Source organism: Fusarium falciforme, chromosome 10, assembly GCF_026873545.1.
Source record: "Fusarium falciforme chromosome 10, complete sequence".
NCBI lineage: Eukaryota > Fungi > Ascomycota > Sordariomycetes > Hypocreales > Nectriaceae > Fusarium > Fusarium falciforme.
In genome coordinates this window covers 621,547-647,509 of record NC_070553.1, presented here as the reverse complement: position 1 = coordinate 647,509, position 25,963 = coordinate 621,547, and the positions used below count along the sequence as shown (strand labels likewise).

Here is a 25,963-nt window from a genome sequence, read left to right as displayed (position 1 = left end):
TCAGTGATTCACTCTCAGATCGTGTGATGCGGGACATTTAACGCCACAAGCATCCCTTATCCTAGATCTCTCTGTCTCCAAGGACATACCACTCGATACCACTATCGATACTTCATCTGATCTAGGCCCCGATGTCCCTCTTGCCGAAGTCCTTCTGTTCCCTGGATTTGAGCCGGTCCCCTTGGGGAACGGATGCTGGTATGGAAGTATTAGAATATCTTTCCCTCAGTGTATTGAAGAAGACATGATATGAAGTATAGAATAATAGATAAAAAAAAAAGTCTCAAATACTCCAATTTATAGGCATATTATATAAGTATCCTTACTAAACATTTAAGATGAGTCAGACACTTTTCTGCTCAAGTGAGCTCCTCGCAATCATTTGAAGCCAGCTTGCACGTCTGTGGTAACTAGCAACTCAATGAGGCGGATGGCGTTAAGGAGGCAGGGAGCAAAGATACCCTTCTGACCTCTCTCAGCAGCTCCTGCTCCGCCAGGCTAGGGTCCCTGGCATAGAGTGAGGCAGAATCTCGACCTAGTACGGTATTTTACGGTATTGGGTTTTAATGCCGTCATGTATTGATAACTGTGTTATTTGATGTTGTGCCCGACGGAGACGTCATTGATACCAACAAAAGAACAAAACCTCGACCTAGTGCCCCGTGGCAATGTCTGCCTTCCCGAGCGGATAAATCCAACGAGCTCTACTTCTCCGCGTGATAGATATAATATTTATACGCTTCGAGTTTTGAACGAAACTACTTATCTTAAGGAGCCTTGTCAAATAGAGATATTCTTACTAGTGCGGCTGGCTATTCAAGAGTAAGTGTCGTCACATTAACAACATTGACGTGTGTTTCCGATACACCTATAGAAGCTGTACACGCAATCGTGTTCCTTTCAAAGTGCGAAGGCCATGTAGTTTCTAGCAAAACAAGAAGTCTCTCTGGCAGGGTATTGTTGGTTGAGATTCTGTAGTTCCTGTCCTGAATGTCACCAGTTTAAGATTCCTTGCCCCTGCTTAGGGCACTCATAAACGTGCTCTCCGTAAACGCCCACACCCGTTCCATTATCCCATCATTAAGATACTCAGCCACAAGCGGACTCTCAGGAAGAATCTCACTATCAGCACCAACCCTAAACACCGCCAAAGACGATCCGGATCGATCCCCCTTTGCCTTGAAAGCCTCAGTGGTAATCAAGAACAGCTGTCTCGCCGCACACTCCCGCACAGACATGTTAAACGGCGCAGCCAGCAGCATCAGAACCCCAATGAACCCCTTTAAAGGCTGTCCAAACCCTTCCATGATATTAGTCCCCCTGACAGGGCCGGGGTAGACATGCAAAAACGAAACATCGGGGTTCCCGCGGGCGAGATACTCGAGGGACAGCGTGTGCATGGCTATCGCCTGTCGGGAGCAGGCTTTCAGGCTGTAGTTGTCTCTCATGGGGAGGTCGTCTTTGAAGATTTTGCCTTCATTCCCTGCCCCGAGGACTGAGATGACGCGGGATGGGCGGCCGTTGGCGGCGGCGTTTTTGAGAAGGGGGAGGAGGTTGGCGACTGCTCGGACACGAGAAAAGTACATGAGGCTGTACATTTTATCTAGGCCTTCTTCCGTGTCTAGAGAACTTTTCAGTTGCCAAGGCTCGCATAACTGTCGAGATGACGTACCGTTGCGGCCTTTGGGATTCAAGATACCCGCCGTCAAGAAAAGGAGATCGATCGCGGACTCCTTTTGAGCCACCGAGCGACAAAGGTCATCCACGTTCCGTATCAAAGAGAGATCGCTCTGTATAAAGTGAACCTCAGCCGAGGAGTTGATTGCTCCAAGTTCCTGTGTAAGGTGGGATGCTGCTGACTCGTTCCGGCCGACGATGTAGAGCTTCGGTTCCTTGAAACTGGTGACCAACTCGCGACATGTCGCGGCTCCGATGCCAGCCGTGCCTCCCACTGATATTGTATTAGCCTTTTCTTCCGAGATTGCGAGTTAACGTACTCATCACGGCAACAATTCGAGTCTTGTTGGCAGCCTGGGAGTTGGCCTGCTGGATGGAGGATAGAGAGGGCATGATTGGGAATGGCCTGATGAACGAATTCGATTGCAAAAAGCAGAAGAGGATAGAGAACTCTGATGATGGCCAGGAAGACAAAGACTTGCCACGGCCTTCTTATGCACTGCTTCGACCTTTTCTCCTAGCACGACTAACGGTATTTTGAATGGGCCCAGACCTTCCAGAGCTAGGTTCGTCCCAAACTATATCGCAAGCATGCACCAAAATGGTTTAGTTGTATTTATCGTGGCTGATTCCGGAGCTCAATCAACCCTCAGTCTGGTTGATCCAACCGGACGGCCGCCATCATTCGGAGGTGGCTGATTTCCGACCCCGAAAGGTCCAATGCCATTCCGCATGTTTCAATGCTCTCTCTTTATGACGGGTCATGATCTAATACTTCGGATTAGGCGGTCAGGCCGAGACTTGTTTAGCGGCGGAGAAACAAGAAGGCCGAATGGAACAGAGCGACCAATTATATTCCAGCATCGCATGACTATCTCGAAATGGTTTAGATGGATATGACTTCGTGTAAGTGGCTCCTCGGGCATCGTCTGAGAGCAGAGGTTCTTGCTCTATAAAGCCGCCCTTTACCTACTTGACTGCCATCCAATACTACAATCATCTCATCCTCTATTCATCTCATATCCTTCTGCCTTCTTCTCTGTCTTACTCCCTAGCTCCTTCAGCTCCAAGCCCCATCTATCATCATGAGCGGCAGCTGTCTTTGCGGCGAGATCAAATACACCATCTCTGGTGATCCCATTGCCCAAGTGCGTTTCCTGTTCCAAACTGCATTGCAAGTTCAACTAACACCTTCAGGCCCTCTGTCATTGTCTCGACTGCCGACGCATCTCCGGCTCCCTCTGCAGCTTCAACTGGGTCCTCTCCTCGCAGCAGCTCACCGTCGTGGACGGAACTCCCAAGACGTACATTAACGCCTCCAATGCCGGCAACGCCATCACCAGCCACTTCTGCGGCAACTGCGGCACCACCCTCTGGAGAGACGGGCCTGCTACGCAAGGCATGGTCTATCTAAAGGCCGGCACGATCGACAACGAAGACGAGCGAGTCAATGCCAGGGCGCCTGTTGCTGAGATCTTTACCAGGAGGAGGATTGAGTGGGTTCAGCCGATGGAGGGTGCTCAGCAGAAGGTCGACCTCGTGTAGCCGTGGAACTGGGAATGGATTAACTAGAGGTTTCGTTCTCATTATCCTCCATGTTTGTTTCTCAAATGAACTGGGCCCTATTGCCCACTGTCCTTTTCAATCAGTTCCCACACTCTACGTTTCCACTGTTCACTGGCCATGGTCGATTGTGATATAGCCGCTATAGGCCATGACAGGCAGAACATGCGGGAGGCAGCCCCAGGTGCATTCTCTTTTACCCCGGGGGCTTGTCCACCAGGTGCCAGCGCAGCCGTGACCTCCTCCCAGAGTGTGCGTAGTCCATCTTCCTGCTCGATGACTAACCACTCGGGAATCGGGGACGGGAGATCATCGTCGGCTTCCGCGACGTGAACTTGGGCGTCAAAAGATCGTAGAAGCGCGTCGACGAGGTGTAACCGCACAGTAAGGTAGAGGCTCTTGGCGATAGCTGCCGAGGCAGCAGAGTGGCTTCTCAAAAGTCCGTTGAAGTACGCAGGAGGGCTAGAATGCCGGCTAGTGTCCGGCGATACTTGGGAAACCACAAGATCAAGACTTCCCAAGACGCGCCGAACTTGGTCGGCCATAGTGATGATATGCGTTTTGGAGCGATTCAATCCCATTGTGCTCTCGACTTCGGCCAGCAGATCGACTGATGTTTGAACAATTGGGTCAACGGGGCAGAATCTCGGCCAGGCTATCCACGGGTCCTCGAATTCGGCTTTTAGTGACGCAGGGTCTGCCTTTTTTGAGAAGATGTCCATGATCTGGATGGGGGCGTCAGCTGCAGGAAGTGTAGACAAGAGAGGCGACACACTTGTACATGGCGGCAGAATATAAAGAGATTCTGGTCCAACTGCGTATCTAGTCCTCGCTGCACCCTGGACCGAAGCATCGCAAGTGCTCCTTTGGCATGTGGGTGGCATTCTACACCAGTGCCCTGTACTTCTGCACGAGGCAATTGCTGAACCAAGATCTAGCAACACCATTAGCAGAGATAACAAGAATAACCTCAGGAACACAAACCTCAAAGAAACCGAGCACAAAGAGGGACGCCAGGATAGAATCATCACCACCTACCGTCAAGTCCTGCATCGACCGCCTCAACATCACGATGGCGTCTCCGTAAGCCTGCCTCGCCCGGACTAGGACACCCGACTGATGTAGCTGCCCTGCCCCGCTGGCTAGAGCCGCGGCGTTGAGCGCATGAGAGAAACAGGGGGCGTGTTTCCCCGAGCCGAGAACCGGCAGGGCTTCAAAGATGCCCATGCCCGAGTTCAGGAAGTAGTCATCGTATAGCTTGAACACGCTGCACACTGTGACGGGGCTTCCAATTGGTGGCTGGGGAGGAGACACCTCTTTGAGGTTGCCGTAATCGCGTCTCCTTCTCTGCTTGTCGACTCTGGCCTGGACTTGTTGCGCAGCGAGTGTATTCTGCTGACGGTGCACCAGTTCCCAGGAGGAGGGATAACCTGGACAGCGCCCGGTTAGGCGCAGGCAGCGTTTGCAGGAGGGTTTTTGAAGATCGCACTGGTAATGCAGAGTTAATATCTAGTAGGGGTACTCGGCAGACAGAAAGGGGGATGACTGCATACCTTGACTCGACTGTTTTTGCAGGTTAAACAGCCAAGTGATGGCTTTCCGCGGTTTACCATTGTAAAAGTAAGCAAGGCACAAAGCCCTGGGTCTTGGGTTAATTAAACAGCTGATATTAGGAGTTAAGGAAAAGAGAAGAAAGTTCAGGGCGTGTAAAAGACGAGGTGAATTTGAGTTTATGCCTTATGTCAGCGAGCAGAATGACTGAATGAGTGCGCTAGGGTGGCGCTTCCAAAAGAAGCGCCCAGCCACAGTAACAAAGAACGTAGTTCTTGACACATGCCGGCATTGAAACCCAATACCGAAAAACACCATATGAGGTCCTTGGCATAGAGTGAGATAGAATCTGACTCAGTGCTGCGCGGCAATGCCTGGGCTTCTCGAGTAGACAAATCTAGTGAGGACTAGCTTACTGCGTGCCAAGTATAATATTTATTTACTTTCAGTGTTAAAGAAGCTACTCGTCTTAACGAGCCTTATGACATAGAGACCACGGCGTTTTACACCATTGGGTTTTAATGTTGTCATGTGTTTATAAGTGTGTTCTTTGATCTTGTGTACGACTAAGACGTTATTGAAAAAGAAGAAGAACGGGTTTATTAGTGCGTTCTTTTATATTGTGCCCGACAGAGACGTTACTAACAGAACAAGAAATGAATGAAATAGAGATACTACTGCTAGTACGGCTGGCTATTCGAGAGTAAGCCTCGCCGCATCAACACCATCGACGCGTGTTTCTGGCACACACGTTGTTACAAGTTATTTATCCAATTGTGTTCCTTTCAAAAGGTGAGAATCATGTAGTTTCTAGTCAAGCAAGAAGCCTCTCTTCGAGGGCACACTGTCCCCGCACATCCGGCCGAAAGGAATCAGGTCCCTCAGGCAATACCTTTCCCCACGGAAGATTTCCATGCGCAGATCCGTTCAATTCACCGTCTTTTACTCAACATTCATGATCAAGGACGACTTAGCTTCATACTAAGTGAACCCAGTGCCCGAGTTGGCAAGAGTCCCGAGACCATCCCACGCACGCAAACTACCTAGGAAATGGGCAATCCCCAAGTCCGACTTTATAGTTGGTCACCTGTCAAGTCGGCATTTTAAACTTTTAGCGCTTCTCCTAAGCGCACCATTGAACCCATGGCAGGAGAAGTTGACGGGCAAAGCCGACAGCCCCGAAGTCAGAGTTTCAGGAACGGGGTCCTTTCCCCAAAGTAACAGCGGGACTCTTGCAGATTTCCATCAATCGTTTTGTTTGTCCGCCCGGGTCGAGTTTCATTCCGACAGGGTCAGGCTGCCGGGATCGTCGAGGCGTCAGCCCCTGACTGGCGGGAAATATCAACCCACGTTTCATAGGGGCCTTGGCATTTACGGGTGAAAGTCCCGATTTAGTAGAGACGGAGCCAGACATGCCACTGTCTTGTTTCGTAAACGCGCCATTGACCGCATGTTTATTGAGTTTTGGCTATAGCTATTTCGATATAGAGACTGTTTGGTTTGTTATATATACGACCTGGGGAATTCCCTCAAGGTCAGTTTCAGCTCACACTCGTCGATTCTGCTCAGTCCTTGAATAATCTGCATCTTGTCAAAATGAAGTTTACTATTTCCACTCTCACGGCCTTGGCCCTTGGTGCCATCCGCGCTGCCGCTGAGCCAACTGTCTATTTCTGTGGTGACAGCACCATGGCCAAGAACGGCGCCAACGATGGATCTACAGATGGCTGGGGCAACTACATTGGCCAATACCTGACTGCGCCTGTTGTCAACAAGGCTATCGGTGGTCGATCTGCCCGCTCTTACTGGAACGAGGGCCGCTTCCAGGAGGTCGCCAACCTTGTCAAGTCTGGAGACATTGTTGTCATCGAGTTCGGTCACAACGATGGTGGTTCTCCCGAGAAGAACGACAACAAGCGCTCCGACTGCCCCGGAGCCGGCAAGGAGACTTGCATCTCGGACGTCACCGGCGAGACTGTCTACACCTTTGTCTTCTACGTCAGCCAGGCTGCCAAGCTCATGACCGCCAAGGGTGCCACCGTCATCCTCAGCTCCCAGACCCCTAACAACCAGTGGGAGACTGGCACCTTCAACTCTGCTGCCCCCCGCTTCGTGGGCTACCAGCAGACCGCCACCAAGGCCCTGGCCTCGTCGAGCGTCACCTACGTCGACCACTTCCAGGCCGTCACCAACATGTACCAGAAGCTGGGCAAGGACGCCGTCAACGCCTTCTTCCCCAAGGACCACACCCACACCAGCCCGGCCGCTGCCAAGGCCGTCGCCCAGGCTTTCGTGCAGGCTGTCTACGAGGAGCTGAACGGCAAGACCAGCCTGAAGCCCTACGTGAAGACCCCCATCACCAAGGTTTACTAGAGTGGGATTTCTGGCGGGTCAAAATCATCTCTTTCTTGTCGATACTTTGGGTGTTTGAGTATAGAACGTGTCTATGAGCCATGATCTTGTATATAACGAGTTATCTAGAGTAGGAGGGGCCTCTAAAAAATATCTGAAGGCTTGATGCCTACTCTTGCTTGTATTCGTTTACCTATTCATTCTCAGGATTATTGTGAATTTGCCGCCCGGCTTTTCTAGTCAACAGTTTCATCACAGAACCATCGCCCTGAGTCCAGTGATGTACAAGTCCCATGTATACCCAGTCGATCAGGATTTGAAGTATACCTTCGGAAATTGCAGCTTAATTATAGTCGGGAATTCGATCACCACGCTGTTGAGCACCAACTACAAAGCAACACCTGTATATTGGGGCTGTTTTCAATACGGTTATAATTCCAAAGCCAGTCTTTTCACTCCCCAGCACACCGGTAGTCATCCAATTCTCATTTTAATCAAGGGAACGCTCGAGATACCCTCAAGGAGCCCGAGCCAGGACAGTACCCATCTTGGAGTACGTGTTGCCAGTCGACGGAACAAAGTCTTCGGGTGACAGACGAGCCTGAGGCTGGAAGACGCAGATAATATCGCTTCCTCCAAAGGCAAAGTAAGAGATCTCATCACCCTTCTGAAGTTTGTCACCTTCCTTGACAGTCATCTTGACTGAAGAGACCTGAGCCATTCCGATGGGCAGGACAGCAACCTTGCCGAGGGTAGGGTTGTCAATCACACAGAGGCCTCGTGTTTGGAGGAACTGGACCATATTAGCTTGCTATACTCTGACTATATTTTGATAGACTCACCTGGTAACCAGGGGTATCCGGAGCATCCGGTCCGCACATGACACGGATCGGCTCACACTTTGAGTTGACCTCGAGGTAGCAAGCACCTTGGATGTTCTTGACCTCAAGAACCTTTCCAGATACAGGTGCGTGCTGTCGGTGGTAGTTGAAAGTGTTCAAGAAGGCATGCATCCAGACACCGCCGTGGAAGCTCTCTGCATACTTGCTGCCCTGCAGCAGCGAGCTGATGGTCCAGGGCAGGTTCTTGATGTAGATAAGACCATCGGACTGAATGTTGACAATGCTCTGGTTTGGCACCGAGTTGTCGTAGGTACAGTCAGCCGGGTAGACGATGACCTTGTCGTTGTTTTGGTCGGCAATAGGTCGAGAGCCGGGCTTAAGTCTCCGGTAGAAGAACTCATTGAAAGTTCGGAAGCCACCAGGAGGAACAAGAGCCTCGTTGTAGTTATACTTTGGTGAGTCCTTGAAGGTCTGGAGCGACGCGGGCGTGATGGATGCCGGTGTATCCATGAAGAGACCAATGAGTTGAGCGTAGACGACGATCCAAGACGACAGCCAAGTGAGTGGCTGGCCAACCTCATTAGGGTTGATCTCAGTCTGGAGGCCCTTCATCGGAGGCTGATCCATGACAAAGTAGAACATGCACAGGATGTTGTAGATATCCTTGCCCTCGAAGTTCTCAGTGGGAGTCCACTTGAGCAGATCGTTGGCAAAGATGAGGAAGGATCGAGCATCCTTAATACTCAACTTGTCCATGAACTCGGGGATCTGCTCGTAGGCAACAGACACGGCCTCGTCTAGAGCACCGGGCTCAGCCTTCTCCAGGTAGCCCATGAGGAGAACGATGACGGGGTTGAAGTGGATGGGAATCTCCCCGGGGATAGGAACCACGGGGGGGAGAAATCCCTTTCCGACGCGCCCGATGGGGGAAGCGAAGGAGGGGGGCGGCTGGAAGCCGATTTCGGTATCGGGGGCGGTGGGAAGGCCAGACATGATGGCAGTTCAAGGGGTCAAGATGATGGATGAAGAAGAAGTGATGAAAGGTAATCTGAGTGGTTTGATGAAAGCTGAAAGACTGGAAGCTCTCTGGAGTTTATATACACAACGTCTGCATCTTCCATCTCATCTCATTCAACAAAGGGGTGTAGATAGCCGGGAACTATCCATGGGCACTAGGTTCCTCCCGACGGGCGTGTTTTCTCGTTTCGGTTCATCGGCTTGCCAGTGTCTCAGAGCTGGCTAATCAAAAAGCTCTGCAAAGAATGCTGCCCCGTCGAGCTGTTGCTCAATGAGCTATCCGTGTCTTACAACCCCGCGTTTGTGTCTCACGACCCCGCTTGACTGTTGACATTTGTGTCAACATATGAAGATTACACGCAGGACGACAAAGGGGGAATGCCGAGAGAGGGACCTTCTAGATTTAGTCAGGTACAGGATGGAGGTGACGACTCAGATCCAGCTTTGAGCTCTGTCTACCTCATCCGTCAAGCTCATAGCAGCGAGGCATTTGCATTCCCGTTGGTTTCCTTAGATGCACGATAGATATCCGCCATGTTGCGTAGTAATTACTGACTCCCATATGAAATATGCTCATCAAGGTTACCAAGCAACCCCCCTGCGGAACGAACTTACAATGTCTCGCGGGAGCTCGGCGTCTCGTTCTAGCTGCAGACATGTGCGATGCAAGATACTCCCAAGACATCCAAGCGGGCTCCAATAGAAAGCCAGTTCAAGGCACGCACTGCAGCCTCAACGTCACTACCGACAGATGAGCTGGGCAGCCTTATTCCCAAACTGGGCTCTCTGCTTTCGGGTCTGCGGCCGTGGAAGGCCATGTTTCACTTTCCTTGAAAATATCGCCATATTTCTGCACTAGACCTCGTCTTGGTTCCACTTCCAGCCAGCCACTACGGACTCAGACTCAGGGAGGCGGATCTAGGCTTTCTTGTTGTGATGAGAATGGCATGATGCTTGCGTGTTTAGACTCAAGCTATCTGGACTAGCCTGGTACTTATCCAAGTAACAGTTGATTCAAGCTTCATTGTGTATCTTTCTAGGGGAGGATCGGCGTGGTGTACTCCGCTGTGTCAAACTAGTCATAGGCCGAGACATTTGCTTTCTACTTGAGTGCTATCAGCCGTAGACGGGGCAAGACCCCGTACCTATCTATGGAAGGTTAACTAGTGTTACTGCAATGTTACATGTATGCAGCGTGGCAGTACCCTCGTCGGCAGATTTGGTCTTCGAGTAATAGCTCAAAATATTCCATTGTAGGTTACCTAAGTAGAAGTACTCCAACGGGAAGATAAGATCTCGTGAAGGAGATTTCTTTCTGCAATATGTTGCTCTTCTCCCTATACGAGCTGGTCGGAGTAACTTTCCTGCACCATAACTATTTAAGCAATCCCAAAGACACATCACTAGACAAACCTCTATTAGATAGAGTTCAAGGGAATCTATTGGCCATTCGCATATGTGATAATGCACTCGCAAAACCCTATCCTCGGCCAATTGTCGAAAGGGGTTAGTATTAGCCAGCTCGGCCCATTAAGGTTCCGGAAACTCAACCTCAACTCTATACTAGAAAGGTTTGTTCTTATCTTAGAACCCAGTTTAGGAGTCACTACTCACTAGAAAACGAGATGCATGTGATTGTATGTCACTCGATGTACCGGAGTCCCTCACTAGAGTCGATACTAATGGCTCAATGGTCACATGTGCGGTGAGCTAGGCATGGAGTGTTATGAAGGTTAATGATGAATAATATGTTCGTAGACGTATTTGTGGTTCTTTTAGAACTCCCGAGGCAGGTCATACAGGTCGTGTAGCCATGCTAAGATGGGCCTTGAATGTTGATTGATCTAGCAAGCGAGAAGATATACTTGCTGAGTGACTACCTATATTTCTCGCAATGATTAGTTAATAAGAACTTTTACCTGAATTAGGCTTCAAAAAGAGCACCAAGTGAGATATTTGAGCTGCAGAGGGTCTCACAAAGTGTATGAGGCGTAATACCAGCTAAAGTGTCAGAAGTCTTCTTTAGTTTGCCGACCAGTAAATGATAACATGGTCTAAAGTTTTATATTTTATTAGTATATTTTACATCTATACTTGCCTACTTCTATGATGAGTGATACCGAAGGATTTCTACCGTTCTGGCGTCTTATTCATGTCTTCACTCGTGCCGCACTCCCCAAGTATGTCTCGACTTTTCACCCGAGACCGGCTTGCTCTACTGGGAGGGGATGAACAATGAGGTAGCTGAGGCGGTTGAAAAAGGTACCGTGCCCATGGGAACTGATACAAGCTCAGCCTGTGACTCCAAAAGGACTTTTACACCCCCGAGAAGCTACCCCCACACCGACAGTCCCTTTTATCCCGCCACCCACGCCAGCGCACATCATCCCCCGGCTCACCGTCACTCACTGTGCAGAGTTGAGGATTGCGATGAATAAGATGAAAGTTTATGCCCGAGGGTAGGCTGCCTTGAGAGAGGTGATGCCAGCTGGGAGCTATCCAAGCACGGAGGAGGTCAGACGGGTAGTTGTGCCTATCTGTCTGCTCTTAGTGACGATAACGGCGACCAACTACATCCTAAACCAGGACCCTGGCTCTTGCTCTATCATCCGTGAGCAAGGTATCGCCTTTGAGCTAGTTTAAAGTTGGATCAGACACTAATGGTACGCCAGAAACTTGATTTCTAAAGCTATTCCCGAAACTCGGCCTATATAAAAGGGATGCCGTTCTCTGAAGAAGGGTTGCTCGATTCTCGGCCATTCGACGCAGAATCCTCTCACTGCAAGACATCGGCTATCACTCAAAATCACCGAGGAGCAGTATGGGTAGATTACCTAATCTAAGGAAGAATCCATGGCTGTTGGTGTTGGGGCTGAGTAAGGGCGGCCGCTCCTTCCTGAACCAGGTGCCTACCCATCACGTGAGATTTTCGTCGATGCATAATGTCTTCACGAATGCATCTTCTCCTTCATCCCTCATCTTATCAGGACATTGAATCATTTGGCGGCACCCTCCCAACTTGATATACAATGTCGCAAACCTTCATCGATACCACCAGTGCCGTGGTCCCCTTTCCGTTTTTGGATTGGGAATGCCCTCAACCTCCCAAGCCGCCCTCTCCACCACCCACTCCACCACCACCGCCGCCCTATTCATCGCCGCCCTCTCCCCCGGCTCCTTCTCCCGCGACTCCTCCTCCCTTACCGATCGTGAATCCCTTGTCGGAGTGCCTTCTGGGCCTTTTTCGCTTCGCCGTAAGACGCCCGGTAGGACTCCAGAAGTCCTGATACATATCGGGTACCGCAGGCTGACTTGCGTTTAGTCTTCGCTAACGAGAACGATGCCGAGGACAGGCTGGAGCGCCTCTGTGAGCTCGCTAGGGAGGAGAACTTGGGTACCGTAATCCCAGACTCACAGGAAGACCAAGACGATGTCTTCTCCTCGCTCTGCGTAAGGGCACCATAATCCCCGATTCGGTGGAAGACTCAGATATGACGTTTACACCGTTCTGGCCAAGAGATTGCATGATTAATAGTTACTGAAAAAAAAAAAACATGGCCTAAGGATTATCGCCTTTTAGTATATGTTTAGGCTTATATTAAGATTATACTCATTACAGAGTCTTTATATCTTTAGATAAAACTCTTTTAAACACCAGAAGCCCAATAGTGATACATCGTCCAAGCATACACGGTTCTTATGTCTGCCCTTTGAAATGTTCCCATGAATGTTCTTTCTTTCGCTCTTATCCTACAAATCATGGTTAGCGAACATGAACTAGGTGAAATACCTCTAGTACATTCATCCCCTCAGACTTACTCACCAGATGCACTTCTCAGATCTTGGAGCTGAGGAGTCTGCTTCTACAGTTGCGGACAACGCTCCGAACGAATCCGACATCCAGGCCCTGCTTCTGATGGTCACAACACATTGTCCTCGGCCGCCAGTAACGTTCCAGGTAGACTATTTCCCATTTATGATGACTGGGACATTGATGGCCCACCCCGATGGTGTCACTGAGTGCGCGCCGCTGTCGCCCACCTAGAACGCCCATGTTGGCATACCTAGCATCGCGGCTCTTGGCCTTCCATCGTTGCATCACCACGATGCCAACAAGCGTATCATAGCTCCCCCAACCACCATTGCCAAGCTGAGCTTCAACCCAGTTCATTCCATCATGGATGATGAAACGCAAGTACTCTGTGGGGATAAAGTTCAAGTGCTTGATGGATTCTAGTATGTCCCTGGGCCAAATGCCACATCGCGGTTTGGTCCAGACTTTTTTTTACTGGGATCATCTGGACATATGAGTCCGTCCCTAGTCCTGACACAGCCTCTTTGTTCCTGAGATCTTGGGCCTTGCGTTCAGATCTCGAGCCCACGCTCTCTTTACAGCATTTTGTTCTTCCACACAAGATGGAGACCTGGGTCCAGAAGATGCGGCGCCGGAGAGAATGGCTGGTGTATATTTGCGTCTGGGACAAAGCTGAACTGCACGTTGGTGATGATGGGTTTTACTGCTACGAAGGCATGCCGTTGGAGAACGAAGCCCATCCCATCCCCCAAGCACCATTCCCAACATCCTCACGCGCGCATTAAGGAACCCAGCAGACCGGCTCATTGCCATATAGGATCCTATCGTGCCCGACCTTGTGGTGCAAGGCATCATCGCTCGCCTTACGCAAAGGCCCAAGCTATGTCACATAGCTTGGGGAAGGGCCTTGGAAGGACTGGAGGCCATGACCGCTGCCGCCACTGGTCCACTGGACGCTCTTGGTATTCTGGAGGAGTTGAATAACGCCAAGGCCAATTGCGAAGGCGATAGGAAAACATTGGCGGAATTCGCGCGAGCCGCTTCTGACGATATTGAGGTCCTTCTCATGGAGTCCAGAGTCACCAAGTGGGTAGCCCAGTTCATGTGCCGCCTGATTGGAGTTGATGCTGGTCCACAATCCGACGAGAAGTGGTGGACAGGGGACAGCGAACCCAGAGAAGCGGCTGCAGCCCTGAACGAAGATCTCTACATGCGTATCGACCAGTCCTTTCGTCGACTCACGGCTGGGCAAGTGGTCAAGGCCACTCGCACGTCCCCGGGTCTCACACCCGCAGCCAAGGCCGAGCGCGATGCAAAGGCGCACGACCTGGCTGGCAGAGCCCTTGCATATCTGAAGCCCTTCCTTGAACTACAGCAGAACGGATCAGTTTCGCTCTCTGTGACAGGGGATATTGCCATTCTCGAGAGTTATGTCCGGCAAATGGGATTTAGGTACCGTCTGGAAGCTCCCAGAGCGGGACGAGCGTGAAAGGCTTTGAGCAAGGCATGACAATGGGGCTTGATCTTTGCGACATTTCGAGAGGGCGACTGGGCTGGGCTTGAGTCTTTTATTGAGGGGCTCGAAGGAGAGCATAAGAAAGGGCGTTGATCTCTTTCATACCTGGGAGGATTGCTCTGGACTGGGATGTCCGACCTGTGAAGCCCATACATATTCCAGGTTCATGGGCCTTGATTGAGCGCCTGGAGATGGCTATTGTGGATGGATGGAAGGAGTTACCATGAAGGTTATGGTAATCTCCTTGTCATTACTTCCTACCTGCCTAATTCTGCTATTTTGAGATACGCACTTTTACTATTGCTACTGGTTTGATTGACGGAGAGTGCCTTAGCGGGGTTATACCTTCATCCTTATAGTGACCAAGTCCTTGCCCAATGTCCCCTTTCTCGGCGGCAAATTAGGCCCACTGGAAAACCCCATTATCTAGTAGGGGGTCAGGAAGAGAGGTTTCTAGCACGAAAATTATAAAATAATAATCATAAAAAGATGTAATACTCTCAAAGTTTATAATGAAGCTTTACATATTTTATCGTATTTTTAGTATCATCCTTAGAGCAGGATATTGGTAGGTATCTTCATTTTCATCAACCGACGTGTCCTCTTGGTGAGAACCCCTACCGCATGGATTACGACAACTACCGATCTCCGACGCCCATGTCGGCGGCCCCTACCCCACCTTCAGACGGAGAGGCGAAGGCCAAGGATCTTATCATCCTTCAGGCTGCCGCCACCAACCTGAGAGACAACGGGGATGTTGGCGAGATCGAAGAGCATGTCCTAAGGCTACTTCAGTAGCTCGAATAGCCACTCACTGCTCTCCTGCTGAGGTGATGCTGCTAAGCATTAACGTGGCCATCGTCCGGCTTCAGAATAAACTCGATCCCTCTCAGCTTGCTGAGATGCCCTCCCAAGGCCACAAAGAAGGGCCCGGGACCCCCGACAACCCTCTTGTGATACGGTATTGGGTTTTGATGCCGTCGTGTTTTATAGCAGTGTCCTTTGCTGTTTGCTGACGGTCTCTCGCAGACTCGTCATTGAAGACAATAATAACACTCTTGTGATAGACACCCTTCCCACTAGCCAGGCGCCTGTCACTGGCTCGGCTCTCCTTACCTCTGCTGCCACGGTCTCTAGGTACCTCTGCTACCATAGTTACTGCCCCTGCCTCAACGGTTCCTGCGTTCAACCCCGACCTGGCCTCTGCCACAATGCCAGGAGTCTTCCAACGTTCGGAGAATCAGGCTTGGTTGATGGCGTCTCGATGGTTTCTCCAAGCTACGCGGAGAAGTATGCAGGGAGCGGGGATGAAGGACAAAAACGTCTCACCCCTGATTCTGGCCCCTTCGCGGTTCTCCCAAAGTGGGAACACATCGAGGAGACGCTCCCCGCAAAACCCCGACTGGCTGGCAACATCCTTGGAAGCCGACAGGGCCACCCGCCCCAGTGGAAGCTACTGAAGGGGATGTTTTTGAGGCTCGCATGATTACAACTTGAGTGTACTGCAGTTCCGGGACAAAGCTGGGGACGTTGTGGGCTCGAATACCATTGTCTACTATTCCATCAAACTTCAAAGCAATATTTCTGCTTTGAAGCATCGACAAGAACCGGTATGGCGGTTTCGAAGGGGCGACATCAATGGCCAACAGGCTCAGCTTCTCGCAGCTCAATCATGCCGAGTCCGCCACACTTTGGTGACTGTCGCACGTGTCAATCTGGCTCGTCATTCAAGTGTTCCCAACAATGGATCGCTCAACTTAGATGAACCTTAAGACCCCATCTAGCCGTAATGCGCAATGAAACGACCTTGGACAGTTCGCCTGCTGTAGGGCGACGGATTCCTGTTTCGCGCAAGCCAGCCCGGGGAGTTCATTTCCAGGAACATGACATTGGATGCCTCCTACACTGTACGAAAAGCTAGGGACTTTACTCGAGCGCATCCTCACGACAAGTTCAATGTGACGGTACTGATGTTTGTAGCTTAACGCTGCGTTGACATCGTAGAGCACGCGGATTGCGTGTTGAAGTCTTTTGCCACCACAATGAAGCTCCCATATCTCTTCGACTGCACGAAGATTCCCAATAGGTATATTGCAGGGATCTCAGCCAATTACGATTAATATCTCTCTCCCCTCACCCAAATCACGATATCAGGCTATTACATTGCTACCTAACTAGTGAGTGACTTAGATAGTGGCCTAGTGGTGGAGACTAATACCGTGTGGGAGTCTTCACGCAGTCAAAGAGATGCTTGTGGTATTTTTTTTTTCGTTCTATAACGTTACAAGCTAGCTTAGGGCTTCTCCTCTATCATAAAAAACGGCTAGCCCCGCATCCTCATTAGTGTAGGTTCCAGACGAAGCACCCCTAACTTTAAGCTTTCCCTTAATTACATAAGATAAGACAGCCACGCTCCATACTTCTCTAACAAGTCTATATTAACACTGTCGCCCGCCGTTTAAGAGTCGTCGTCCATTTTCACCTCACAGCCCACGAGGCTTGTTAGGGCAATGACACCGCCAAACACCCAGAAACCCAGCCCTCCACAGAAAGAATATGCCTTTGTCGCACCCCATCAGCATGGCGCCCGAAGCCATGCCATGCGAGAGCATTGGAGGCAGCGCAGACACAAGAAAGATCTCGCCAAGAGGCAACGAGAGAACCGACCACAGCATGTATTGCTTCCAACCCCTTCAAGGAGCGAGGCGACCGACTCGCAGCCCTCGACCGAGACGACCGACACAAACCCGGATAGCACCGTTTTAGCCGGTGGAGGGATGTTTGATCCTATCATGTTTGGGAATGACATGGACTCAATGATGAACGGAGTGCCTGGCCAAGCAATATCTGGGATGAATCTCGCCCTGGGATCAGCTCGACTGGATCCTTTTGACCAGTTTCCAGTTCAGCTTACTAGCCAGCATCACAAACTTCTCCATCACTGTGAGCGATGTGAAACAGCGCCGTTCTTTGATCTAATCTAATACAATCTGTAGGGTTGAGCACGTATGCGACCATGATGTTTGACGACGTGCACAGCCAGGCCTTCAACCCGATGCGCGACGTCTGGTGTCCGCTTGACTTGTCCAACGCGGCATCTTTCAACGCCATCATGGCTCATTCAGCTGCCCATCTGGCTCGCATGCAGGGTCTTCGCCAATCAAAGGAAGCGCTAAAGTTCAAGGCTGAAGCGGTGCGGATTGTACAGGTTTGGATGGATGATCCGGAGCGTGCTCTTAGCGATGATGTCCTGGCCGCCGTCTTGCGCCTGCTGACTTATGAGGTACGACAGGAATGAGGAATGCTTCCCACTTGAATACTGACATATTCTTTGATAGAGATATTGGGGAACAGAGGCTGAATGGCACGTACACTATAATGGCCTCTCAAACTTGATCCAAGCTCGTGGTGGGATAGAAGCACTTCAGAGCAACTGGCGGCTCGGGCTCACGACATTCTTGTAACATCACCAGTCGGTCCTCGTTTCTCATAATAGCTGACACTTGTAAGGGTATCGCTCATGTCCAAGCCGTCGTGGTTTGACTGCTCCAATCAGATCGAGGAGCTCTCCAGCCAACATCTGGACGCCCACTTGCACCCCATCCTGGGCGACACGGTCAATCTTCACCGCATCCGCTGCTTATGGCTGCTGTCATTTGTCCAGGATGTAGGAACCTTTAGAGTTAATTCGCCAGAGATCTACTCTCACGGAACAAGCCTGTTCCCCGCCATCAAGGAGGCACTAGGTCTGCTGAAGTTGCACCTGAAACAAAACGAAGCCGGTTCGATGCGACAGGATGCCTGCACCAAGTCCGAGTTTACGAGGCTGGCGTGCCTGTTCTTTATTTGTATTCTGCTGCAGCAGTCGACTTCTAACTCCAGTGCTGCTACAAACCTGTCTGGTTATAGATCCTACGACACTCAGTTGGTCGCGTACTTGAACATGTTCCTCGACTCATCAAGACCCCAGTGGCAAGGATCTATCGACAATCTCTACACGGCCCTGTTCTCTACTTTTGACGCGAGTGTCAGAACGGGGCTCAACATGGAGTACATCCGGAACATGACTGGGGTAATGGCTTCCATGACTGGTGGTGTGCGGTATGGAGTTGAACGATGCCTGTTGAATATTCTTTGTCGCACTGAGAGCAACGGATTTGATGCATTCGATGAGGAGTGGACGCCTGATTCATTATTATCTCAAATACCCCCTCAATAATAAAAAGTTGGACACACCAATCTGCATTAGCTGTCATGCGAGGTGCTTCAATGGCTTGGGGTTTCATTGTGAGTCGACCTCTGGGACAAGCCAAGATAAAGCGGTGACGGGGATGCGTATCTGGGCGTCAAGTTCAGCTGGCCTCGTTACCTTGTCACAACTCCCAGATGCGCTGCCTCATTTCTTAGTCTCACCCTTGGACCCCCAAGTGTCACCGTTGATACCTGATTGGCGAGAGAGGTTCCGCGCCCACAATCAGAGTGGCGATGATGGCTTGGCTATGTCCTCTTGTGGAAGGACTACACAGCCAATAGCATCACGGAGAAAACAGCGTGAGTCGGGCCGATGGTGTGCCACAGCCTCCTGGGCTTCTACGCTGACTATTGACAGTCACTGCTATTGTGGTCTTTTAATATTGTGCCCAGTGTTTTGGAGAAGTCGTTGACAAGAACAAGACTGTGAGAGTACGACTGAATTCCCACAGATCAAGATTAAAAGCGTCTGCGTGAAATGCCTTGGCGCAATAACCCTGTGTTGTAGAATATCAACTCCCTTCAACGCTGTCTTGCATCTAGATATCCGCAACTGCCTACTACGTATCCCATCTCTGTATCATGAAGGCCTTCACCATTTGATTCTAGCCTTGTGTTTCCATTGTTCATCCCGTCTATGAATGGAGCACATCGATACGGAGCTAAGCTTTGGACCTGATGAGCTCAACTGCCTCGCGGATGCGCGCACCCAGATCCGAGTCGACCCGTGAAAAGAGATCTGTAGGTCAAACCAATTAGCGAAAATACAATCATTAGTACGTGTGACCTCGACTTGCCATAAACCATGCTCCGAAGCTTGTCATTCTTGACGTTTGCGACATTGTCGGCAACATTGTCAATGAATCTCTCCTGATGCCCCTTATCCCTCCCCAGAACCTTCCAGAGCCCAATTGCCTGCTCAAAGTCTTCAGGTCCGACAGTGGTGGTGAAGTTGGAAACCTCTCCAACCCATTTCTCGTGGTTGGTAAAGGTGGGCGAAATCGTCCCTCCAGCGGCTGTCGTCCTGAATGTGATAGGCTTGAGCATGGAACCGATGTAGTTCGGGTCGTCACCGTAGTTGGTTCCAAAGTTCATGAATCCGTCTCGTTGGAATGGGCAGTAGACTGGAGACTTTGCAGCATTGGTTGGGAGCATTTGGTAGTTTGTTCCGAGTCGATAACGGGCGGCGTCGGGGTACGAGAACATACGGGCTTGCAGCACTGGATTGTGTCAGCGTGTATTCCAACTGCTGACTGCTGCTGTATTACTTACCTGGGTCAGCAGATGGCGCCCATCCTGGAACCATGGTCGAAGGCGAGAAGGCAGCTTGTTCAATATCGGTAAAGTAGTTGCGCGGCTATGCAGATTCGACAAATCAGCATCATTTATAAACCCAACCGGCGTCGAGACTCACGTTTTCGTTCAAAGTCAGCTGTGCAATCTTGCGAAGAGGAAAGTCCCCGTGCGGCCAGACCTTGGTCATGTCGAAAATGTTCCATTTGTAGTTCTCGGCCTGCTCGGGGCTCATGACTTGCACAAACACGTCCCATTTCGGATATTCTTTCTTCTCGATCGCTTCGAAGAGATCGTGTACGAGGTAGTCGGGGTTTTCGCCGGCGATTTTAGTAGCGGTCTTTCGATCGAGGTTCTTGACGCCAAGCTGGCTCTTGATGTGCATCTTGATGTAGCTGAAAGAACCGTCCTGGAAGACACACGTTAGGTGGGTATGAAAGATACGGATCAGGGAGACGGACATCCTTGGTCAACTTGTAAGTGTGGCCGCTGTAGGCATTCATAGTACGGAGGGAAGCTGGAGTGCCACGGTCGCTAAACAGATGCATGAGCTCGTGGATGCCTTCAGGATTGCCGACGTGGAAACTAGTAGAATGTCAGCTATGCCTAGTGTTCGAGGTATATCACCTAGCATACTCCCAGAACTAATGCCATGTCAGTATCGAGTGAGAGTCACTGGTTCAAATCAGGACATACCATATCAGCATCCGGCATGTTGGTCTTGGGATGTCGCTTGTGAGACCGGTTCAGAGACGGAAACTTGACAGGATCCCTGATGAAAAAGACGGGCTTTCTACGTCAACTTCGAATCTTCTTTTTGTGGAAAGGACCGCGTACCGTGTTGTTGAATACAAAATCAAGATTGCCATCGTCGGTGTAGAGCTTCATCGCCCAACCGTGCACATCGCGAACTGTATCAGCAGATCCTCGCTCAGGCCCGACAGTCGAGATGCGAAGAAGACACTTGGTCTTCTTGCCAACAGCGCTGAGGAAGTTGGCCGAGGTAAGGTCGGAGCAGTCATCTGTAACTTCGAGTTCGCCGTATGCGCTGATTATGTCAGAAGGATTTTCGAGAGAGTATAAAGGGCATACCCTGCTGCTTTCGCGTGAACGACACTGGATAGAGAGTTGGTTAGAGATAGAATGGTAGACCATATTTTTCGAGATGCCTACCGTTCAGGAATTCGCTCGCGAGCAAAATGTGCTAAGGTCTCGAGCAACTGTGTGTCCTGAAGTAGGACGAGACCTCCGCCGGAGCCATTCCGCAACTGGACACTGGTTGCGTTGCTAGGCTGGGGGCACCCTGCAGCACGCTGAGTTGCCTTTCTTGCGGCCCTGAGACTCGGGGCCTTACCTTCGGCCAGGGTGTAGACGGGGGCCATGGTGATGAACGTTCAAGGTAGATTTTGGTGGAGATTGGAAAGGGGGGGTTGGACTCAAGCTAATGCTGGAGCTTGGATTGAAGCTTCTTAACATGACAGCTGCCGTCATCTTTATAACTAATCACCTCCATCTGATTCACTCGCTGAAAGTGCCTGCAACAGCTGTCCTCTGCCGGAAATGGTAGAAGTGACGTAACTGATGCTTTCAATCAAGACGGAATGGCGGCATGTCAGGCAAGACGTTGCTGATGTGTCAGCAGCAAGGGCGGGAAGACGGCATGAGGGCCAAGACGATCATGTCTCTCCTACCAGGATGTTAATTCGTGGTGTAGTACTACCCAAAGGAGCCAAGCTCGGGCGCCGGCAGGCCCAAGGCCAATGAATGCCAATCAAAAGACGGGCCCTCATTCGGCATCGCCGGATTGTAGATAAACGGCCGGCCAAAGGCGGGGGCGGTTATCCGACTCCCCGCTATGGGCCATACGTCTTGCCGAAGCCGAGATAACAAACAAACAGAAACTTGGCTTGAGTTCAGAATATGCATGGAGTGAGGAGCTGAGACGGCATCATGGTGAAACTCTACGTCGGGCTAAACACCCATTACTACCGCACATGCAACAGAGCTTCAAGTTGGTTGGAGAATGTAAACATGGGCCACTGGTTTGGGAAGGACTATCTATCCAATTACTCTGCTCGAAGCTATTCACCCCGCATTCTTGTAATGGTAGCTACGCTGGGGGTTGATTTCATGTTGATACAGTGGCTGGCAGAGGTATGTGAAGTGAGGGGATTGAGATGTCGAGAGCTCGAGAAGCAAGATAAAAGATGGGCGGAGGACCTCACCTCAATTGACCTTCTATTATCAGATCAATCAATAAAGCACAAACAACTCTCAAACAATCATCATCAATCATGGTCAAGAACGGCTCTCACTTTGACTTTGTTGTCGTCGGAGGCGGCACAGCCGGCAATGTCGTCGCAGGTCGCCTGGCCGAGAACCCGAATGTCAGCATCCTCATCGTCGAAGCCGGCATCGCCAACCCGCAAGACGTCCATGAGATCACTACGCCCTCGTCTGCCATGAGTCTTCGTGGCAGCAAGCACGACTGGGCTTACAAGACCACCATGGTCAAGCGCGATGACTATGAGCGCATCGAGAAACCTAATACTCGGGGCAAGGCTCTGGGTGGAAGTTCGTCGCTGAACTATTTCACCTGGATCCCTGGCTGCAAACCTACTTTTGACATGTGGGAGGAGTACGGCGGCAAGGAATGGACTTGGGATCCTCTTGTTCCATACCTTCGCAAGAGTGCCACCTACCACGATGATCTTGGCCTCTATCCCAAGGATCTCCAGAAGCTTGGAAAGGGTGGACCCCTTCCCATCTCTCATGCGGAGCTTCTGGACGATCTCCAGCCCTTCCGTGATCTCCTCACCGAAGCCTGGAAGGACCGTGGTGGTACTTTCACCGAGAACATCTATGATGGAGAGATGATTGGCCTTACTCACTGTGTGGACACCATCTACAAGGGCCAGCGCTCTGGAAGCTTCTTGTTTGTCAAAAACAAGCCCAACATCACTATCCTTGCCGAGGTGCACTCCAAGAAGCTCATCATCGACGAAGCGAGTCGCGAGTGTAAAGGCGTCACCGTCATCGATTCGTCTGGTGCTGAGTTGAGCTTCTACGCGACCCGCGAGGTCATTCTCTCCCAGGGTGTCTTTGAGAGCCCCAAGCTGCTCATGCTCAGCGGCGTCGGCCCCAAGAATGAGCTCTCCAAGCATGGTATTACCACACTCGTCGATTCCCGACACGTCGGTCAGAACTTGCTTGATCACCCCGGCGTTCCTTTCGTGCTCAAGGTCAAGGATGGCTATGGTATGGATGATCACCTCCTTCGCACAGGGCCCAAGCATGACGGCGCCGTGTCCGCCTTTAGTAAGGGCCATGCCGGACCCATGGGATCTGGTCTTCTCGAGATGGTAGGATTCCCCAGAATCGACAACTATCTCGAGAAGGATGCGCAGTATAGGGAGCGCAAAGCCGCCAACGGCGGAAAGGACCCCTTCTGCCCTGCGGGCCAGCCGCATTTCGAACTAGACTTTGTCGCCATGTTCGGCAGCGCCTTTCAGTGGCATTACCCGACTCCCAAGACTGGCTGCCATCTGAGCGTTGTCGTCGATCTCGTCCGTCCCGTCTCGGATCCCGGTGAAGTGACGCTCAACTCTTCTGATCCCCTCGTTCAACCCAACATCAACCTTAACTTCTTTGCCGACGACCTCGACATCATTGCCATGAGAGAAGGCATTCGGTTCAGCTACGACGTCTTGACAAAGGGGAAGGGTTTCAAGGACATTGTTCTGGCCGAGTATCCTTGGGAGATGCCCCTTGACAACGATGAGGAGATGCACCATGCTGTCCTAGATCGTTGCCAAACTGCCTTCCATCCTTGTGGAACTGCGCGTCTGTCCAAGAACATTGACCAGGGTGTCGTGGACCCGAATCTGAAGGTGCATGGAATCTCGAAGCTGCGTGTCATTGACGCATCTGTTATTCCTGTCATTCCGGATTGTCGCATCCAGAACTCGGTGTACATGGTGGGTGAAAAGGGAGCGGATATGATCAAGGCAGAGCACAAGGATCTGTACTAGGTTTCACCTGTGAACGTATTGTGCTCCTGGGACCAGGGCAGTAAACTCGCGTAGCAGAACTATCTATAATTAAAAATATATTGAAGTTTTCAAGTCCGACTGAACAGGATCTAGAAGTCCGGTGTGGAGACCTTCCGGTGTGTTTGCTACAAGAACTCTCGCACATCTACATGCTGACAGGAGAGGCACGAGCTCTGTCTTCCTGGTTTTGCGCCGCCGATTTTGAGCACTCTCTGCGAGTCCCAAAACAAGAAAATAATAATGCCAAAAACAGACTTGGGGATTTTCTCGGGAAAAGAGCTCTAAACGCCCTGGCTTCCTCTCAATACCGCGACGAAGATGATGAGGATGAAGCTCTCACGAGCTTCTGGCTCTTTTCAGTGTAGCCTACCCTATACCTAAGATGGCTCAAAACGCTTTTCCCCCAACTCATTGGTATTTCCTGGACTATCCCTGTCTTGGGTATCCAAGGGAATCTAGGGGTTAACTAACGGTTTCACACATGCTACTACTGACCAACCCTCATGCTATGCAGCCATCGGTTTCTCAGTTCGCTTCGACGCAGCTTCGAGAGATCAACACCAGGAACGGTAGGATCTGACGCTAATGATCCTTGGCGTCCGGAAGCCCCGGATCGAGACAGGGGACCTTGGGTGATGATTGGTTGCTGAGACCGCAGCTCGCGTTCGCGTTCGCGTTGCTCGGGTTCATCAACGCCTGGACCTTGATAAGCTGATTGTCTCCCTTAAAAACGAAGTTCGGTACGAAACCGAGCTCTGCTGTCACCACATTCACGCTTTTCGTGCCAGTTGGATCATTCTTTCTTGAGCCTCTATTTGTCGACACCAATATGCAACAAGCCAGATCCACTCGGGCGGGATACAAGAAATCCCGAAATGGCTGCATGAGATGCAAGAAGAGACGGGTCAAGGTAAGTTGACCTGCAAGGCTGTCAAAGAATCGTCTGACTGGCTATAGTGCGATGAAGAAGTTCCATGCTCAGCTTGTGTGAGGCACAAGGTTCCATGTAGCCTTGCATCTCCCGATGGCGAGCATGAAGGTATTCACATACCCGACCGATCTCTCCATCCACCCAGTAATAGCTCTTCTGGCTTCAACTTTTCTTCCTTGCTCTCTGGGTCTTTGTTTGAAAGTCCTCGGGAAGACGCAGATTGTTGGGTTGCCAATGTTGAGCTCATGTTTCATTACTCAACCGTCACATATAAAACGCTGTGCTTCTCAGACCAAGTCGTGTCAACGTTTCTACACGACATGCCTCGCGAGGCTCTCTCTCATCCATACTTTCTGCGAGAGATTTTATCACTCTCAGCCTATCACCTGGCTTATCTTCATCCTGAAAAAAGGCAGTCGTATGTTCTGCTGGCCTCCAAGCACCATGACCTAGCTGTTAGGGGCATCAGAGAAGTCCTGTCAGGGCCAATAACGTCGGCAAACTGCCATGCACTATACGCTGCCGCGATATTCATCGTCATCAACAAATTTGCCGCTTTTCCTAGTTGCGAGGACTATCAAGCACATGGCTGCTTGATGCCGATTCAAGCGCTGGTTGAGATGTTTTCACTTGTCAACGGCATCAGCGCTCTCCTGATGTCCTCAGAAGGAAAAAGTATCCTCAATGGGCCGCTAAAGGACTTTTTCAGCAGGTGTATTTGTCCTCATCCGCCGAGCGAACTGTTCCAGGGGCTCTTGACCCGTGTACCCGAGCTCAGGCTCCGGGCAGAGTCGGACGCTCTGGACCCGAAGGCGAAACTCATTTTGATCACGACCCTTCAGTCTTTTGCCGAATGCCTGGAAGATACAATAAATCATCCAACCGTATCGTGTCCACCAGAGATGCGTGTCCAGTTCATGTGGCCCATGATGGTCTCGCGTGACTTTCTCGAGTTGGCGGGCTCAGGACACCCGTTGGCTCTAGTGACTCTAGCGTACTACGACACTATATTGTCTTGGGGAGAGTCTAGATATTGGTTCTTCGAGGGCTGGGCACAGCCATTGATGGAAGCTATTATAGAAAAGGTTCGAGGTTCTGAGTGGG

At 50.8% G+C, this 25,963-nt stretch overlaps 7 protein-coding genes and 2 pseudogenes across 9 annotated transcripts, besides 2 other annotated features; 5 read left to right on the top strand and 4 right to left on the bottom strand.

The window, feature by feature from the left end:
• Positions 1-1,001: 1,001 nt before the first annotated feature.
• NCS54_01210800 (Hypothetical protein) lies at positions 1,002-2,070 on the bottom strand (the record flags this gene model as incomplete). Its single annotated transcript, XM_053157355.1, has 3 exons — positions 1,002-1,621; positions 1,673-1,951; positions 1,998-2,070. The coding sequence occupies 3 exons, from the start codon at positions 2,068-2,070 to the stop codon at positions 1,002-1,004; spliced, it is 972 nt and encodes a 323-aa protein (XP_053013330.1).
• A 662-nt stretch (positions 2,071-2,732) lies between these two features.
• On the top strand, positions 2,733-3,222 carry NCS54_01210700 (annotated as a pseudogene). Its single transcript has 2 exons — positions 2,733-2,825; positions 2,875-3,222.
• Positions 2,733-3,222: a sequence feature.
• Positions 3,223-3,299: 77 nt separating this feature from the next.
• Positions 3,300-4,853, bottom strand: NCS54_01210600 (Hypothetical protein; the record flags this gene model as incomplete). The annotated part of the gene is made up of 4 exons (XM_053157354.1): positions 3,300-3,965; positions 4,016-4,174; positions 4,225-4,728; positions 4,794-4,853. 4 exons carry the CDS (start codon positions 4,851-4,853, stop codon positions 3,300-3,302), a joined length of 1,389 nt encoding a protein of 462 aa, XP_053013329.1.
• Positions 4,854-6,387: 1,534 nt separating this feature from the next.
• Positions 6,388-7,164, top strand: NCS54_01210500 (Hypothetical protein; the record flags this gene model as incomplete). The annotated part of the gene is made up of 1 exon (XM_053157353.1): positions 6,388-7,164. One exon carries the CDS (start codon positions 6,388-6,390, stop codon positions 7,162-7,164), a length of 777 nt encoding a protein of 258 aa, XP_053013328.1.
• A 496-nt stretch (positions 7,165-7,660) lies between these two features.
• On the bottom strand, positions 7,661-8,978 carry NCS54_01210400 (Hypothetical protein; the record flags this gene model as incomplete). Its single annotated transcript, XM_053157352.1, has 2 exons — positions 7,661-7,936; positions 7,986-8,978. The coding sequence occupies 2 exons, from the start codon at positions 8,976-8,978 to the stop codon at positions 7,661-7,663; spliced, it is 1,269 nt and encodes a 422-aa protein (XP_053013327.1).
• Positions 8,979-12,093: 3,115 nt separating this feature from the next.
• On the top strand, positions 12,094-12,467 carry NCS54_01210300 (Hypothetical protein; the record flags this gene model as incomplete). Its single annotated transcript, XM_053157351.1, has 2 exons — positions 12,094-12,256; positions 12,325-12,467. 2 exons carry the CDS (start codon positions 12,094-12,096, stop codon positions 12,465-12,467), a joined length of 306 nt encoding a protein of 101 aa, XP_053013326.1.
• Positions 12,468-16,821: 4,354 nt separating this feature from the next.
• NCS54_01210200 lies at positions 16,822-18,551 on the top strand (annotated as a pseudogene). Its single transcript has 4 exons — positions 16,822-17,275; positions 17,329-17,615; positions 17,671-17,792; positions 17,843-18,551.
• Positions 16,822-18,551: a sequence feature.
• Positions 18,552-19,175: 624 nt separating this feature from the next.
• Positions 19,176-21,258, bottom strand: NCS54_01210100 (Catalase domain-containing protein; the record flags this gene model as incomplete). The annotated part of the gene is made up of 10 exons (XM_053157350.1): positions 19,176-19,322; positions 19,364-19,803; positions 19,856-19,940; positions 19,998-20,285; positions 20,338-20,461; positions 20,504-20,520; positions 20,573-20,665; positions 20,714-20,924; positions 20,969-20,992; positions 21,050-21,258. The coding sequence occupies 10 exons, from the start codon at positions 21,256-21,258 to the stop codon at positions 19,176-19,178; spliced, it is 1,638 nt and encodes a 545-aa protein (XP_053013325.1).
• Positions 21,259-22,170: 912 nt separating this feature from the next.
• On the top strand, positions 22,171-23,907 carry NCS54_01210000 (Hypothetical protein; the record flags this gene model as incomplete). The annotated part of the gene is made up of 1 exon (XM_053157349.1): positions 22,171-23,907. One exon carries the CDS (start codon positions 22,171-22,173, stop codon positions 23,905-23,907), a length of 1,737 nt encoding a protein of 578 aa, XP_053013324.1.
• Between the last annotated feature and the right edge of the window lie 2,056 nt (positions 23,908-25,963).